Source organism: Malaclemys terrapin, chromosome 6 (assembly GCF_027887155.1).
Source record: "Malaclemys terrapin pileata isolate rMalTer1 chromosome 6, rMalTer1.hap1, whole genome shotgun sequence".
In the NCBI taxonomy this organism is placed as follows: Eukaryota; Metazoa; Chordata; order Testudines; family Emydidae; genus Malaclemys; species Malaclemys terrapin.
This window is the reverse complement of record NC_071510.1, coordinates 15151858-15165364: the sequence shown is the minus strand read 5'-3', so window position 1 is coordinate 15165364 and position 13507 is coordinate 15151858. Positions and strand designations below refer to the sequence as shown.

General features: G+C 41.2%; 1 protein-coding gene and 1 long non-coding RNA gene across 2 annotated transcripts in view; one reads left to right on the top strand and one right to left on the bottom strand.

The window, feature by feature from the left end:
* The window catches only part of LOC128839735 (uncharacterized), a 48684-nt gene extending 36811 nt beyond the window's left edge, over positions 1 to 11873 (top strand). Inside the window, exons 2-3 of the long non-coding RNA XR_008445515.1 lie at positions 8278 to 8409; positions 11240 to 11873. This is a non-coding gene — a long non-coding RNA (uncharacterized LOC128839735). The remainder of the gene's footprint in view (positions 1 to 8277; positions 8410 to 11239) is intronic.
* Positions 1 to 13507, bottom strand: part of SUSD1 (sushi domain containing 1) — a 92637-nt gene that overhangs the window by 61819 nt on the left and 17311 nt on the right. Inside the window, exons 5-7 of the mRNA XM_054032978.1 lie at positions 8429 to 8608; positions 2538 to 2717; positions 817 to 996 (exon numbers count right to left, since the gene is read on the bottom strand). Coding sequence (XP_053888953.1) covers positions 817 to 996; positions 2538 to 2717; positions 8429 to 8608 — 540 coding nt within the window. The remainder of the gene's footprint in view (positions 1 to 816; positions 997 to 2537; positions 2718 to 8428; positions 8609 to 13507) is intronic.

Below are 13507 nucleotides of genomic sequence, written 5' to 3'. Positions count from 1 at the left end.
TTGGGGGGTGGGACTGGGTGCAATGGTAATGGGACTCTACAAGAGGGTCCAGGTGAAGTTGGTTGGGGTTCAGCGGGGAGGGGAGTCTGGGTGTGAGGGGGATAGGGCTCGGGAGGGGGGTCCAGATGCTGGGAGACTGGGACTCAGTGAGGTTGGGATCCAGGTGGCTCGTTGGGGTGGCCCAGATGCAGGGGCAGTGGGGCTCACTGGGGGGGGAGTTTCTGAGTGTGGGGGTGGAAGGGAGTGAGGCTCAGCAGGAGGTTCTGGGTATGAAGGGGTCTGGATGCATGAGGGTTGTGTGGACAGGGGAGCAGCTCTCTGTACAGTGATCCTTCCCACTGCAGCTGAGGAGCAATGGGTGCAGGAATCGGGGGGGTGGGGTGGGAGTTTGCAGAACTTCCTGCAGCCGGAGGAGAAATCTGGGGGTGGGTCTGACCCAGCCCCGGATGTCGTGCAGGGGAAGAGGAAGTCCCGTCCTCCTCAACCCAGCCCGGACTACCAGCTGAGCCCAGCGCAAGGTAGGAGCCACCAGCCAGGTCCTTCCCCAGTCCCGCCTCCCATCCCACAGTGATTTACTTCTCTGCCAGCTGCCCTGGGCACCAGAAACATACTGTTGGGGAGAGTCGCATGACCTCTCTTGTGGCTTCCCTTTGCTTCCCCGTCGGAAAGTCATTTTTCTGTGGGGAAGCAAAGAAATCTGCGGGGGACAAATTCTGCACATGCGCAGTGGTGCAGAATTTCCCCAAGAGTAAAGTTTGAAGCTGAATTAAAAACACATCTACAATTAAAAGGCAGAGGATTTCATTACACTCCTACCTTTACATATTAGAGCTGGAATTTCCCAGGATCCATTATAAGTACAATGTGACGTATTCCTCCCATTTATGCTGCGGAATCCCTTTTTACATTGGTAGTGCACTGCATTCCCCAGCTGGGAAATGTTGTTCCAAATCATGTCTGTGTTAGGGATTGAAGGAGGTCTGCCACAATCTGTTACTGAAAAAGATCAAAAACAATTTTCATGAAAAAATGTTTGCTAGTCAGTGTTAAGAAATTAGTTAATGTAGTCACTGAAAGTGAACCCTTAGGAGCATGTGAAATATAAAATCCATTAGGAAAGACAAAACCTAACTATAAAAATGACATTATGGGATTCTTCTCAAGGACTCCTTTTAATCAAAAAACAACATCTTTTTATTTCTAACCCAAGCAACTAATTGCCAGCCTTGCACATTCAGCTTTGGATCTGAAAGTCAACCTGGGTTCTTTCCTTCTGGTTCATCACCACAAACAGTACAAATTCTGCACGTCGCCGTCTTCCTTTGCAACATGACCGTGCAATTGAAACCTCATGAACAAGTCTGTTGATATGTGAACCAAAAAAGAATCCAGTTCCTTGTCCCACAGCTGTTTTGGTTCTGAAGTCATACCCAGAGCAAAAAGTAGTAAAACAAAAAATTATTTTTGTTGTTAATGTCAGCAGATACGGACTAGGGGATATTCAGAAGAAAGATCTGTTTAGGCATAAAATTCCATTATTAGTAGGGTTGGAAGGATTAGATTTGTACTGGTAAATGTCAGTAAACATCAATTTCACTGTACACACACAAACCAAAGAAAAACATTTCCATCAATAATAACTGAAATTCAAAGATAGACAAAGTAAGAAAAATGCCACTTGAGAACTTCTTAAGAGTCAGAATCCAGGGATTCAGACTTTTGAATTAGGTTTGTTACAAATAGACTAGAGCAGTGACTCTCAACCTTTCCAGACTACTGTACCCCTTTCAGGAGTCTGATTTGTCTTGTGTACCCCAAGTTTCACCTCACTTAAAAACTACTTACTTACAAAACCAGATATAGAAATACAAAAGTGTTCACAGCACACTATTACTGAAAAATTGCTTACTTTCTCATTTTTATCATGTAATTATAAAATAAATCAACTGGAATGTAAATATTGTAGTTACATTTCAGTGTACAGTATATAGATCAGTATAAACAAGTCATTGTCAATATGAAATTTTAGTTTGTACTAACTTTGCTAGTGCTTTTTATGTAGCCTGTTGTAAAACTAGGCAAATATCTAAATGAGTTGATGTACCTCTGGAAGACCTCTGCATACCCCCAGGGGTACATGTACCCTTGATTGAGAACCATTGGAATAGAGAACAAATAGTAAGAACAGGTATGATTTGTTGATTTAAGGATATTTACTTTGTATATTTTGACATGTGATATTAATAATTTATGTTTTAACAGTGTACAAAATCTTTAACTTTTTGAATCTCAACATCTGTCATTAAATAATCGTCTGGCCCTCTCATAATTTCAAACAGTCATGAACATTTAAATCAATTACAATCTAAAAAAAACCCAAAACACATAAAAATCATCATTGACATTATCTGTCAATATTAACTGAATTCTGCCAAGCCTAATTATTAGTCACTTTTCAGAATAAAATCATACTTTAAGAAACTCTTCTTTGAATTTCACATGAAGAGTCTTTAAATCTGAGGGAAAAACATATTTACCTTCACATACACCTGTGATATTTTCCCATTTCTGAATTATTGTGCATTGTGAAAAATTCTTCTCTCCACTAAAATGAAACCCTTCACTACATTTATAATACACCATGCTTCCTAGAGTTGTGGAGTTGTCCCAGATCATTTCTGCGTGTGGAATCCACAAAGGTCTGCCACAGTCTATTTCTGGGGGGGGGGAAAAAGAGAGAAGTAAAATTGACAATGGAAACAAGCCAAGACACGTCACAGGGTTTAACGAAGAGATACTAAATGTTATCATTATTATTAGGGCTATCAATTAATCACAGTTAACTCACGTGATTAAGTCAAAAAAATGTATCGCCATTAATCACACTGTTAAACAATAGAGTACCAGTTGAAACTTATTAAATATTTTTGGATGTTTTTCTACATTTTCAAATATATTGATTTCTTTTATAACACAGAATACAAAGTGTACAGTGCTCACTTTATATTATTATTTTTATGACAAATATTTGCACTGTAAAAATGATAAACAAAAGAAATAGTATTTTTCAATTCACCTTATATAAGTACTGTAGTGCAATCTCTATCGTGAAAGTGCAACTTACAAATGTAGATTTTTTTTGGTTACATAACTGCACTCAAAAACAAAGCAATGTAAAATTTTAGAGCCTATAAGTCCACTCAGTCCTACTTCTTGTTCAGTCAATCGCTAAGACAAACAAGTTTGTTTATATTTGCAGGAGATAATGCTGCCTGCTTCTTATTTACAATGTTACCTGAAAGTGAGAACAGGCATTTGCAGGGCACTTTTGTAGCTGGCATTGCAAGGTATTTACATACCAGATAAGCTAAACATTCGTATGCCCTTTCATGCTTCGGCCACCATTCCAGATGACATGCTTCCATGCTGATGATGCTCTTTAAAAAAAGAATGCATTCATTAAATTTGTGACTGAACTCCTTGGGGGAGAATTGTATGTCTCCTGTTCTGTTTTACCTGCATTTCATGTTATAGCAGTCTCAGATGATGACCCAGCACATGTTTGTTTTAAGAACAGTTTCACAGCCATAGGCGCCGACTCTGTGGGTGCTCCGGGGCTGGAGCACCCACGGGGAAAAATTAGTGGGTGCTCAGCACTCACCATCAGCCAAGCTCCCCTCACCCCCCGCCGCCCCCCACCTAGGGTGACCAGACGTCCCGATAATATCGGGAGCGTCCCGATATTTCGGGACCTGTCCCGCATCCTGACCGATCTTTGGTTGGGACGCAATTTGTCCCAATATCCGCCGGCAGGACTGACTCGGTGTGGAACATGCTTTCAGAAGTCTTAAAAGAGCAACACTCAGATGCAGAAACTACAGAACCCAAACCAACAAAAAAGAAAATCAACCTTCTGCTGGTGTCTTTTGACTCAGAGGATGAAAATGAACATGCGTCGGTCCACGCTGCTTTGGATTGTTATCAAGCAGAACCTGTCATTGGCATGAACGCACATCCTCTGGAATGGTCGTTGAAGCATGAAGGGACATATGAATCTTTAGCGCATCCGACACGTAAATATCTTGCGATGGTGGCTACAACAGTGCAATGCGAACACCTGTTCTCACTTTCAGGTGACATTGTAAACAAGAAGCGGGCAGCATTATCTCCTTCAAATTGTAACCAAACTTGTTTCTCTGAGTTACTGGCTGACCAAGATGTAGGTATGAGTGGAAATGTAGGTTCTAAAGTTTTACATTGTTTTATTTTGAACGGAGTTATTTTTTGTACATAATTCTACATTCATAAATTCAACTTTCATGATAAAGAGATTGCACTACAGTACTTGTATTAGGTGAACTGAAAAATACTATTTCTTTTGTTTTTTACAATGCAAATATTTGTAATCAAAAATAAATATAAAATGAGCACTTACACTCTGTATTCTGAGTTTTAATTGAAATCAATATATTTGAAAAAGCAGAAAACATCCAAAAAATTAAATAAATAGTATTATATTATTAACAGTGCAATTAATCGCAATTAATATTTTTAATCACTTGATAGCCCTAATTACCATTATTTATTTGTATTACCATAGCGCTTAAGAGACCCAGGACCAGGAACTCTCTGTGCTTGGTGCTGTACAGATACAGACAAACAACAGCATCAGCATTTGGGAAGCAGGAATTTAGTTTGTATTGTTCCGAGCACACTGGGCCCTAATCCTCAATTAGGGTTCCTAGATGCTATTGCAATACACATAATAAGTAGCAATACAGTATTCCACAATGGACTAGAAATGACAGGACATAGGTGTTGTAATGATGCTCATTTTGTAAAACACCACCTTGTTAAAGAGAGAGAGAGAGCTGATGACTATATTCCTGTATAATGTCTCTCTAAAGAAAAGCTCACTGTTGTAATGATTATTGCTTTGTTTCTGATATTTACTTGGCCAAGGATTTGTAAACCTGTTGATACCTCCTAAATAGATAGTAAAGAAAAAAAAAAACTATCCCATGATGGAATAACAGGGGAAGGTAAGAAGCATAGCATAACCCATTAACAAGAAAGGATCTCCAAGTAACATTTAACAGTTGGATCTATCACTAATGTCTTCCAATAAGATTCTCAGGTGTCCCACAAGGTATCCATTCCTTTAGATATTTCTGCTCAGAGTGTTTGTTCCTTCCACGCCCCCTCTACCAGAGACTGCCAGAGGTGCAGGAGCCAGCTATGACAGCTCCACATCAGAGGAATCTTTAGCTAGGGAGATGTGGGTAGTTTCTGCTCCCTTTGTACCACCCAAACAGTACAACGGCAGTGGGGACAAGACTGAGAATCTAGTCCTTGGGATATACAATTACTTTTATTCCAGATAGAGGAGAGATTTTCCATCCCAGTAGACATGTTGTTTTCATGATCCCAACATTTGAAAAATTATAAAAGCATCCAGAGGTTTGCTTTCCATTGCCAGTACATTTCATTCAAGCTTTGAAAAGAAAGAATTGCTTTAGACCAGGACAAGAAAAAATCATGGAGGAAAATTTCTATGGGTTATTCAAGTCTCTGTTGAGTTCATTAGAAAATAAATGTGGTAATAACTTGAAATTGGTTCACTTACTCAGCAATTTTGTGGAGCTTCAGAATAAAATTATGGAATTAAAATAATAAAAGAGAAAAGCTCAAGTGAATGGAAGAATATAATTTGAAGCTAAAGTAAGATGTGAAATCCAGAGTGAATCCAACACTACTATTCACGATTATCCTTTACTTTGTTAAAAAATGAACAATGGGATGCTATATTAAGAATTAAACCATATTTTTCCTCAGGCTCACAGATGGAGGCAAGGAGAAAGCTTAAATTATTCACTGAAAAATGGGCTTAAAGTAATTCTGAAGTTGTACGCGGAAACAGATAAACAGAAAAATTAGATCAAGTTTACAGAAAGCATGACCAAAACAACTTACAGTATAAAACCTTTAAGTGAAAATTTTTTAAAAAATATGTAGCAATGGAAAACAATCACACTATGATAGTTATCTTTCTGTCTCTACCTTGGTAAGCACATATATGCTGCGAAACATTAGAATAATCTTTTCTTCCAGAACTACTGAATTATAAGCAAATGTTCAATCTCAGAGCCTTCAGTTTGAGACTACATTATTGAAGCAGAGTGATATGTGACACTGACTGTTTTTAAAAGACTAAGTGAGGTTTTGGACAGGAGGAACTATAAGCAAGCCTTGCCTCAAGCCATCCCCCCACAGTTATCCGCCATCCCCAGCAAGACTGAAATGTAGAAGTGAGAGAGCAGTGTTTTCTGTCTATGTAATCAATCAATCAAATGCTTTTTAGGTATCTGAGCCCTGAATTAAAACAAAGATATTGAGGCAGATTCCAAAAATAGAGGCACTTTTAGACAGTAAGACTGAAATATTGGCTAAGTACATTCATGCATAGACTACAAGTGATACCAAAGAACAGATGAATTAGCCATGCAGAATCAGTTCCATGAGATATTAATCATGTAGTCATTAGGAGAGTGCAACTGTGCCAAATTAAAGACTGAGTAAAGATGATAATTAAGCATAAGGGAATATCAGTTAATAGTAAGAGTTAATAAAGACCCTCTGAGTGGCTCTAAACTGGAATTCTGTCAGAGAACATCTTTTTTGCTTACACGTGTTTTTCACCTTAATATGAACTTGACAGGCCACATCCCTGCATTCACAAAAAACAAAGGGCTTTATGGTTTATGTCAAATAATGAATAATAAAATGCTCACATAGTTACTGTTAGCAGCTGACAGCAGTCTAGACCTGTGGCTTGTAAAAGGATTGTAAATGATAGTAATGCTTTAATTTCAAAACAGTATCAGCATCAGTGTCAGATTGTGGGGATGGGCCAGAAGAGTGAGCAATAACCCCAGGCTAGAGTGGCAAAACCTTCTAGGCGGCAGCCTCCTTAGGAGGGCTGCTATTGGTCAATTTTAGAGCCTCTAAGGATGTGTCTACACAGCAATTAAACACCCACAGCTGGCCAGGATCAGCTGACTTGGGCTTCCTGGCAACAGAGCTGTAAAACTGCTGCACAGACATGAGAGGAAGGCCCCAGAGCCTGGACTCTGGCCCGAGGCTGAACGTCTACATAGCAATTATTAGCCTTTTATTCCAATGCAGATGTACCCTAAGGCTACAGGTGTATTCTTACATTGAACGACTTGTCTCAATGTAAAATTCTAGTGGTGACAAAGCAGAGTTTTATCTTGATGCAGCTACTCAAGTTCATGACCTCAGCTAGTTACATCAAGGTAAAACTATGTGCCTGCTCTACCTCCAGTAGGGTTTGACATTGAGATAGCTATGGGGGGAGGGAGGGCATTAACAGTGAAGACATAACATAAGGGGTGCCAGGATTGGCTAGAGGGAGGCAGGGTGCTTCCCATTAACAGAGCGATGGGTGGAGGTGATGGGATACCAAAGTAATTCCTGGTTTACAACCAGATCTTGCAAATGCTTAGGCATGAGCATAGCTTCACTCACATGAACAGACCTACATAAATCAATGGGACTACTCACATGAGTAACTTTACTTACATACATAAGTAGTTGCAAGATCTGGCTCTAAGCCACATCAGATCCTTAGTTTGTATTAAACCACAAAAATATTTTCCTGCATCTTCCATTAAAACAGGGTTTATTTTAAATATATTTAACTTTAGCAAATCCAAACAAAAACAACAATGTTTAGGTGCCAAAGAATCAAAAAGTGATACAGACTAGCCTAGTTTCATTACCAAGCCAAACAAAATACAGTAGCAAAAGGAAACAAAAAACAGTAGCAAAAGTAGATTTAGGCCCAGATTTTAATGGTATTTAGGCACTGCTGTGCTCAGCTTTGCAAAGCTTAAATGATTTGGGAGCCTATATCTCATTTTCAAAAAGGACCTAGGCACTTAGGAGTCTAAATTACATTGATAGTAGGATTTAGACCCTTAAGTACCTAAATCCTTTTGATAATGAGATGTAGGCTCCTAATTCCATTAGCGGTTGTGCCATTGAGCCAGCAACACCTAAATACCTTTAAAAAATCTGGGCCATAGGGCCAGATCCTAAAATGTTGTAAATCGGTGTAGATTTCTGGAGCTACAGAGATTTACACCAGTTGAGAAAGTGACACTTAGTTTTTAAAGTCATTTAGTTTTTATATTTTATGGTCTTATTAAGAATACACAGAAGAAAACTATTTAACTTATGCCTTTTATGTTGTAGGTGTCCTGTAAATGCTGCTAGAGTCTGCAGGTGAAATCTCAACCAGGCAATGGGGAATTCTCATTGATCGCCTCTAAGTGGCGACCGCTACCGCTGGTTATTTCTGAAATAATTTCTATCATCCAGAAATCTGTATGTATATTTTCTTTACCTTTGCACACCAGATCAGCACCTTCCCATTGTCCTTTGGCATTACAAACTGCAGTCTGGTTACCACTTTCAATAACATAACCATGCAGGCAATTATAAGCAACTTCACTTCCATAGGTGGTAGTCCTTACAGGATCTGAATATGCATTCAAGACAGAAGGTGGGACCCCACAATCCACAGCTACAAGCAAGATAGAAAAAGGGAGGGGAGGGAAACAACACACGAGACATTAGAAATGTGAGAACATAAGAGGTTCATGGCTACAGCATGAGACTTTCTATTTAAAACAAATCTAAATGAGTTCACATTTATAAAAACATGCTCTGCTACACATTGTTTGAAGTGTAAAACAACTCCATTGTACTGAATCTGCATTACACAAAGGCATAAAATACAGCAGAAGGTGGTACAAAAGAGTCCATCTCTTTGATCCAATGCCCAGCACTTATTTGTTTTTAGTGGAAGCCTTAAAAAAAAAAAAAAAAAAAAGGGGTGGGGGGAGATTACCATATTTAGGTTTCCATCTGTTAGAGTGTAACAGACTGTCCTCATTGCTTCCTGGACACTACCATCATGCACAAAAATGCCCCCTACCCTCACAGAACTATGCTGTAATTTCAAATCACTCCTGATCATTAACTCCAAAAGGAAGTTATAGGCTTCCAAGACAAATTACATTCTCATCCACCTGTTTATATCAGAAAAGAACAAAGGACCTGTGCCATTTAAAATATCCTGATGTGAAACTTGGTTCTGTGTTTGTACAGCACCTTGCACAATGGAGTACTGGTCCATAGTAGGGCTCCTACACATTACAGTAATACAAATAATTAACAATAAAATAATAGCAGCAGCAGCATGAGATCACAGTCTGGCGTGAGATCTGGCAAAGTTGAACTAATACCCACTGTGAAGTCATCATATGAAAATCTAGTTTTGGAATAAAATGTGTGTATTCTTCCTGAGCAGGAACAGATTGCAAACAGTTGGGGAAACATTTTATACTTGATATGGTAAAAGAGTCACCAGTGGAGTTTTAAGGGCCTAAAGAATGTTTTAAATAGCTCCATTGCTAATAAGGAAGAAGCCAGGGCTGCTATTCACAGACTTGCTGATTTGTCTAAGGCCTTGGCTACACTTGCAGCTGTACAGCGCTGTGAGGTAAACCTGTCTTCGTACAGCTTAGTAGGGAAAAGCGCTGCAGTCTATCCACACTGACAGCTGACAGCGCAGTGGCATGGCCACACTTGCAACATTTGCAGCTGTGCTGGGAGTGGTGCATTATGGGCAGCTATCCCAGCATTCATGTAGCTGCAATGTGCTTTTCAAAACGGGTGGGTGGGGTAGATTGTGACAGGGAGTGTGGGGGGAGAGTGAGTGCTTTTTGGAGCATGTCAGCACTCTATTTTGCAAGTTCCAAACTCCTGGCTCCCTGCTCATTCATTTACTCACTCAAAGCAAGCTGCAAACTGTTTGCTTTTCTCTCTGGTAAGAGCTTTGAAACCGGCACTTCCGCATTCCTGCAGCCGGTCAGAACACTTGACAAGGTGATTAGTACAGCGCTGCAAGCGTTTACACTCACATCTGAGTCGTAGTCACTCCGCTACAGCTGTTATTCTTCTCGGGGAGGTGGAGTACCTGCAGCGGTGTACCCAGGGAGATACAGAGCTGTAAGTGCCCTGCCAGTGTGGACAGGGAGTGAGTTACAGCGCTGGGGAAGGCTTTACAGCGCTGTAACTCGCAAGTGTAGCCAAGGCCTAAGAAAAAAATTCTTACTGGCAGTTCAGGAAGGGACAATTGCAAAAGAAAAAAAAAAGGGGGGGGGGGAAATAGTTCATCTTTTCAGATTTTGAACAGTTATGTCAGGAGAAGGCAGCTCTTGCTAGTGAAACTAGCTTTTATCAAGAAATGGACACCACATATTTGTATTCCATGGATAGACTAAACGGAAAACAATTTATTTTGGGGAGGGCAGGAGACATGTCAGAAATGTACTGGATAAAACCATATTCTGAGGAAGTGGGAAGGAGCTCAGCTGGGATATGTTAATAGAAGTAATAAGTACATTTTGCAGAGAGTTACATGCTATTTATTGCTTTAGGCTCCAACCTGGCAATGAGCACTTTGTGGGTGGCAGGAGAGCACCAACGCAGACTTTCATTGCAGGATCGGGGCCTTAAAATATATCCTGAAGATATTCAACTTTATCTCTTATTCAGGTTCTCAGAAGTTAGCTCTCAGTTGTTGTAGCACTAATCTTATTTCAATTGATCATTAGGTGTTAACCCCAACCCTGAGCTGGTATTCTGTTAGACTCAAGCAACTGAAGAAAAAAAAAAAAAAAAAAAAACAAGATTTGAGACTGAAAACAAGATACCAGATTGGTCAAAAACGCAGTTCAACGGTGTTAAAAAAGCCAAATGCACTGGCATTTCACTAGAGCTGCCTTCCACAAATGGGGATTTCTTTAAATAGATTGTAATACAGGACCAGTGTATGCCATTCTTTACTTTTCTTTGAAAAATAAAAAAAATTCTGACCGTGATTCCAGATTTCCCATGTGATACCATTGCCTCACATTTTGTTACTTATAACAAATCAAGAACAATTTTATCTTCAATTTCCTGGAGCTCTTTTTCTGTCCTATAAATTACCTTTGGTGTTTATACCTAACCTTTCCCAGCCACATTACGGTTAGCATCTTTATTTCTAAGACGCCAACAAGTTGCCCCAGAAAACCAAAACACAGATCAGAAATTGAAATCTGCTGTTTTGAGGTAAAAATCTCACCTACATTAACTGACTTTTTAGGAACTGAGCCTTCTGCTTCCGCCTACCTGCTGCCAATGAGCACTTCAAGTTTCACATACCCAATGAAAGGATGCCCAAGTTATCCCAGGAAATACAGAATTCTGCATTAGTAAGTAATGATATTTTAGTGTGAAATCTGATGGAGCTGGTTATTCTGTCACCAACGCCAAGTGGAAAGGGTACTGAGCTACATGAGATGCCGTTTGTTAACAGGATCTGACGACAGCCTAGTCCAACAGAAATCTTTTGTAGGAGGTTGCTCATAGTCTTTTTCCATCCTGGAGACGGTGGAACTATGGGGGAGAGATCACAGATGGCCTGATACTCTATTAAAAGCTCCAGGGATGCTTAGAAGAAATCCCCACATCTCTTAAGAAAAATTGATGGCTTCCCATTAAGTCAATGACACCTTCTCAATTGATGTTCTGGTCTGTGGAAAAGACTATTTGTGATGCATGTATGCAAAATGCCACAGAAATCTTGAATATTTTCTGAGCTATAGACCACAGAAGCACAGTGCTCAATGTGTTAAAATGTGAATGCAAAATCAGCTTCATTGCTCAAAATCACTGTATGTTAATGGCCGTGATGGCCCTTTTATTTCCATAATTGCAGTTAAATAAACATGCCATTGATACAGACCCACAAATGTGAGCCATAAGCGTATACTAGCATGAGCTGCTCCTCAAACATCTAGACCAAACCAGAATAAATCACAGCTGCATTGCGTATTACATGTTCAGGGCCGGCTCTAACTTTTTTGCCGCTCCAAGCAAAAAAAAAAAACAAACCCCCCCAAGCGCCGCCCTGCCCCGCCCCAACACCGCCGCCGAGCACCGTGCTGCCGGAACACCCTCCCGAGCGCCACCCCGCTGAAACACCCCCCCGGAGCGCTGCCCCGTTCTAGCCAAACACTCCCCCGAGCGCCACCCCGCCCTGCCGAAACACCGCCCCCCCCAGCACTGCCCCGCCGAAATACCACCCCACCCCGAGCGCCGTGCCACACCATGCCGCCAAAACAAAATCAACCCACCCCCCCGAGCGGCGCCCGGCCAAAACAAAAACAACTAAAAACCTCGAGCGCCGCCCCACTGAACCAAATAAAAAACAAAAAAAAAAACCCAACCCCGAGTGCCCCCTGCCACCCCAGGATTGGCCGCCCCTTACAAGGTGCCACCCCAAGCACGTGTTTGGTCGGATGGTGCCTGGAGCCGGCACTCCAAAATTTCACTAATGGCGGACAGAGGACCCCGGGCATTGGAGACACCAGGTGGGACCCGGTTGCAGGGCAGACACCCCGAGCCCCAGGGAGAGTGGGGCTGGGCAGTTGGGGCCAGCAGCCAGAGCCCTGCCACCGTCAGCAGGGGAGCCGGCAGCCCGAGCCCCAGGGAGAGTGGGGCCGGGCAGTTGGGGCTGGCAGCCTGAGCCCTGCCCCCATCAGCTGGGGAGCCGGCAGCCCAAACCCCAGCGCTTTGCATGGGGCTAGCAGCCGGAGCCCCAGGGAGAGCGGGGCCAGGCAGTAGGGGCTGGCAGCCTGAGCCCCACCCCCATCAGCGAGGGAGCCAGCAGCCCGAACCCCAGCCCGAGCCCCAGGAATTTGCCAAATCTCATCTAAAGCCAGAACCACGGCCCTCCTTGTTACCACCAGCCTCAACCTCACCGGAAGCTAGAGGTGGATGAAAAATACCAAGCATTTTAAGTTTTTAATTTATTTCACATTTTTCAAAATTCCCCAAGAAAAATTTACAAAAAATTGAAACGGAAAAATGGTCCATTTTCAAAAACTGTTTTCATGAAACATTTTCTGATTTTTGAAAACCAAAAATGAATTTATTTTTATTAGAAACCATTTTTTTAAAAACAAAAGCCAAAAAAAATATTTTACAGAAACATTTTTGGTTTCTGGTTTTTCTATGTTCGTTAAAAAAAGTTTCAATTAAAAATATTTTTTGAGGGGTTCATAGATTCCGGGGCCCGGTAGTTGGGGCATCCATCACACTGAGGAAATTTAAACTTAAATCCCTGAAAATATTCATTTTTAGGAGGGGGTTCACAGATTTCACAATTTAGTGAAAGGGGTTCGCGGGCTGTTAAAGTTTGGGAACCACTGCTATAGAGGGTAGCCACAGCTAATTTCTGCAGGCAAACAAAAGAGAACACAATTGCAGCACAAGCATAGATTTAAAAAATAATCTGTCTGGGGCCATGTATTGTCATTTTAAGTTGGTTTGCTGGGTTTCACTCTATTTTCCAAGTTATTCCACTTAT